Genomic DNA, 4,068 nt, shown 5'->3' with positions numbered 1-4,068 from the left:
ATACAGCTCCCACTGACATAAATTTGAAGTTGTCCACATGTTGGAGAAAGACTTGCAGTTTCAGGGGGGTTGAAATTAATTGTCTGCGTTTAGTAGGAGATGTTTTGTGCAACCCAGGGTGAAAGAGCATCTCTTTTCTTGCTGCTGAGTGATCAATTAATATTGCAGATGACTCTGTGCTCCAGAACGGGGAATTTTCTCACGTTTATTTCTTTTGTCCTAGACATCTTCAGTTATCTAAAAGCAAGCCAATCCCAGGATAAGGACAGCAGCAGGTGATATAATGCGGAAACCAGGCCCTCAAAAAGGTGAGCAGTGATGCTGCTTTGGTACAGCCAAAGGCCCGGTAGAGAGCTGATGCAGACCAAAGGACCGAGCGCATTGGAAAGCCGGTGTTGGGGTGGAAGCGTGGGGCATGTGGTTGCAAGCTCGAGACAGAGCTTGTTTCTCCTGGCAGCGGGCAGAGAACCCCAAGAGTCCCTTGACAGCGGCACCCCTGCAGCGTGTGAGGCACAGTGTCAGGCGGCGAGGGTGCTCTGCGGAGCCCGCGGCACGCACCATCTGCTAGTGCTCCCAGCGTGAGGCAAACTGCTTCTCCGCTGGCATAAGCCTCCCCCTTCTAATGAGGCGTGAAACCAAAGACCAGCCTACCTTGTGGAGATGAAATCTGTTACAGATGCTTATCTCTCACCTCCTGAGTCTCTTGTCCCGTTACATGCAGTGACAGCACGGTGCTCAGGGCGGCCGCACCACACTACCCGTGTCCCACTTGCCTCAACAAAACGGGTGAAGTCAAGCAGGCTGCCTGCCGCTGAGCTGCTTGGGCTTCTCATGCTTAACAAAAATATTGATTTCCTTTAGTTTTGTGCCATTTGACTGGAGTGATCTCATCACAGGCGCTTCGGAGGATGGGGGAAGGGAGAAGTGTAGGGGATAGAGCATCCTCCGCAGTTCTTTGTTCACATCTGCTACGTGCTTGCAAGGTTTATTGCAGGAGATTTCTATGCTTGATTTCTCTCCTCCCTTTATTTTTTTAAACGTCTCCTTTGCTTCTCTGGTGGTTCATCTTACAGAAGCATTATCCTCTTCCTAATACTGCTTGTCCTTTAATGAAGTGAAAATAAATGAAGGAAAGCAGGGAATTAGGATAGCCTGCTGCGAGGCAGCTGGAAGGCTTGGTAATAAAAGAGGCAGGTTGATTAGTCAGCAGTGCGGCCGCAGACTGGGCTGGCTGAATTTAGCCTCGTGCACAGCTTGTCCTCCCTGCCTCGTGGAGCGGGGCACCTCCAGCCAGCATGCCTGTGTGACCTGTGCTGTGAATACCATGTCATAGGTTGCAGAAGCAACACCTGCATCATTCACATATGGGTTTCTGTCCTACTTACCTGCCTTTTTTTTTACCATGCATTGAACTTTTTCTTTGCCTGCAGAAATTCTTGCATTTCTTTTCCTCTCCATTGCTTTTGCAGCCTGCTTAATGAGGATTTTTGCATGCTAAAGGGTAATAATAAAATGCAACTTCAGCTGCAGAGTATTGCTAGAGGCTACTTTGAGTGTGTGGATACTGCTAGAGAGCTATCCTGCAACACTGAGGGGAGCATTACCCATCCTGGGGGGCTCTTTTGTTTCTGACTTAAATACTTTTTGTCCTTTATTCTTGCTTTCTTAAGGAGATGGCAGAATACTGTCCATGGGAATGTAGGAAGGATGCCCTTTCAACTTTTTCATTCTTGTCTCTCCAAGGAGGCTTTTTGTCTGGTCCATGTCTAGTGATGCCACAGCCACGCTCCCTATCGTGTTCATTTATGGGTTAAAAGCTACATGCAGTCCTTCTGTCCATTGTACTGAAGAGGACATGTCAGGAAGAGAAGATTGCAAAAATAATGGTCCAGAGGCAATTTCAGACACCTCAGGACCCACCTGGCCACTCTGGCAGCAGCCCATGGCCAGCTTCTTTCAGCTGCTTGTCAGGAGACTTCAAAACTTCCTGTTTTCTTTCTTGTTCCTTTCACAAGGAACTGCTTTTCATGGGGGCAAGACACATTTCATAGAGCACCACCATGTTGTTGTTTATAATAGCCCAGAAGATGCTTTGTAAAATGAATGAGCTGGACTACAGCAGCACTCCCAGGACAAGTTGGTCAGGCAGCAGCGGGTGGAGGAGCTTGCTCTGTGCAGGCTCTGCAGTGGCTTGCTGCTCTGGCATCCCTCCGTTGGGCTGGGGCTGGAGGCTGCTAGAGGCAGGGATGGGCATCCCCTCCTTCTTCCTCTGTCACCTTCTTGAGCGGTTTTGGGTACTTTATTTTTTTGCAACTCTGAGGCCCAAAGCTGTTGTGAGCAAAGACAACTCAGATGAGGTGTTCTTCAGAGCTGGGGCTGCTTGGTTGTGCTCTCCAGCACACAAGCTGCACAGGACACACACTGGTAACCCAGTGTTGCGTGTGGAGAGGGCAGTTGTGCAGGCTTTGGGAGAAGTCCTCTCCATCACTGGAGAGGGTTGAGGCTGTTTGTGTGACTAAGGCCAGCTTCCATAACGTGAAGGTGATAAACAAGGAGTGATCCAGGCTCCACTTCTCAGTGTATAACATCCACGTGACATGTTTTTAGGGGCTTTTGTGTTTGTTCCTCTCAAGCCTTGCCACCTCTTCACATAGTTAAAATGATGAAGCTCTGGCAGTTTGCTGCTTTCTATGTTACTGCTTGCCATTGTAGGAGAACCCTAGTTGGTGAGGAGTAGGCAGAGACTAAGGTGCAGATGTCAGGTCTTCTCTTGAGCTGTGTGTAGGAAGGGAGTGCGGCCCATAGACGAATCATCTGTGTTACCTGGGGTCATGACAGGGAGATCAGTCCTCTCCTCTGAGGTGCCTGTAAAGCAGGTGACATGAACAGATAATGTTGAAGAGTGCATTAACTGGCTTCCTTCACTGACACAAATGCTTTATTTCTTGTCTCAGCCATAGACTGGAAAGATGGTAAAAAGCACAAGTACGGCCGCCCGTCAGAGTCTCCCTCCCAGTACCAAGGTAAGAGAGCACCCTCTTCCCTTCTTTCTCTCATTTGGTGTTTCTTTTTTTTGCCTAAAAGCTTTTTGAGTTGGTTTAATGTGGGAAACTGCAGCACGCCAAATAAGTTTACACATAAAAACTGCGTTTGGACAGTCCTCAAGTGTTTAATTCTGACCACAGTCAAAAATGGCTGAGAAGACACCAGGGTAAGCACAGAGCTGAGCCAGCTCGTTTTTAAATCTGCAGGATCAAGCAGATCTGCTTCTTACTGCCCAGCCATGAGTGGGTTGCCCATGTTTTCACCTGTGCCCTGGGCATAAGGAGTCTCTTACTCCTCCATGAGCTCCTTTTCCATGTTCACAGTAACGCAGTGGCTAGCCCAGTCCTCCTTACTGTAGGAGTGACATGGTGTGACCTGCACTCCCTCTTCCCCAGTGAGAGGAAGTAATTTGGCCCTTGCCCCAGCAGAGGTGATGCCAGCTGGCTCAGCGGAGTGTGGGCCGGAGGCTCGTGGTAGTGGGGCTTCTTGCTCCCTTTGAGATGAGTTGTCCTGTGCTTGGGCAGGGTAGGCTGTGGCCCTGTGCACAGCGCCTGCAGGTTGAATTCATCAAACTGACAGCCTCTGCTATCTCTCAAGGGGAATATACAAGTGACTTCCAACTTTAGGAAGTTTATGTAAGGCTTGTGTGATTTACTGAAAGATTTTACGGCCTGTATTTTACTTAGAGAGTATAAGAAGGTGATGTCCTTATATTTTCCATGTCCTTATGTTAAGAAGTGATGTCCATCCTTCAGCCCTCACTGTTGTCTCCTGAGGCATCTTGTCTGCCCTTGTCTACCCTTATACTGAGGTACTGTGGATCACAGTTGGGGAAGGACTTTCTCCATGGGGAGGAAGCTTATTAGCACCTACAATAAGGTCATGGGTCCTCTCTCACTCTGTGCCATGTTCCTCATGACATTATGGGGCACTATCACAGCTCACATGGCCTGTGTATAGTCAGTCTTCAGCATGTTGGGGCAGATCATAGAATCACAGAATCGTTTTGGTTGGAGGGGCAAG

General features: G+C 48.7%; 1 protein-coding gene across 1 annotated transcript in view; it reads left to right on the top strand.

The window, feature by feature from the left end:
- Positions 1-283: 283 nt before the first annotated feature.
- Positions 284-4,068, top strand: part of SCMH1 (sex comb on midleg homolog 1 (Drosophila)) — a gene marked incomplete at its 3' end in the record, with an annotated part of 47,308 nt that continues 43,523 nt past the window's right edge. The window contains exons 1-2 of the mRNA XM_010156134.1: positions 284-308; positions 2,955-3,023. Of these exons, the coding sequence (XP_010154436.1) occupies positions 284-308; positions 2,955-3,023 (94 nt within the window). The remainder of the gene's footprint in view (positions 309-2,954; positions 3,024-4,068) is intronic.

Source organism: Eurypyga helias, unplaced genomic scaffold, assembly GCF_000690775.1.
Source record: "Eurypyga helias isolate BGI_N326 unplaced genomic scaffold, ASM69077v1 scaffold9207, whole genome shotgun sequence".
Taxonomy (NCBI): Eukaryota; Metazoa; Chordata; class Aves; order Eurypygiformes; family Eurypygidae; genus Eurypyga; species Eurypyga helias.
Note: the sequence above shows the minus strand (reverse complement) of the source record. Positions and strands in the feature narration are given on the sequence as shown.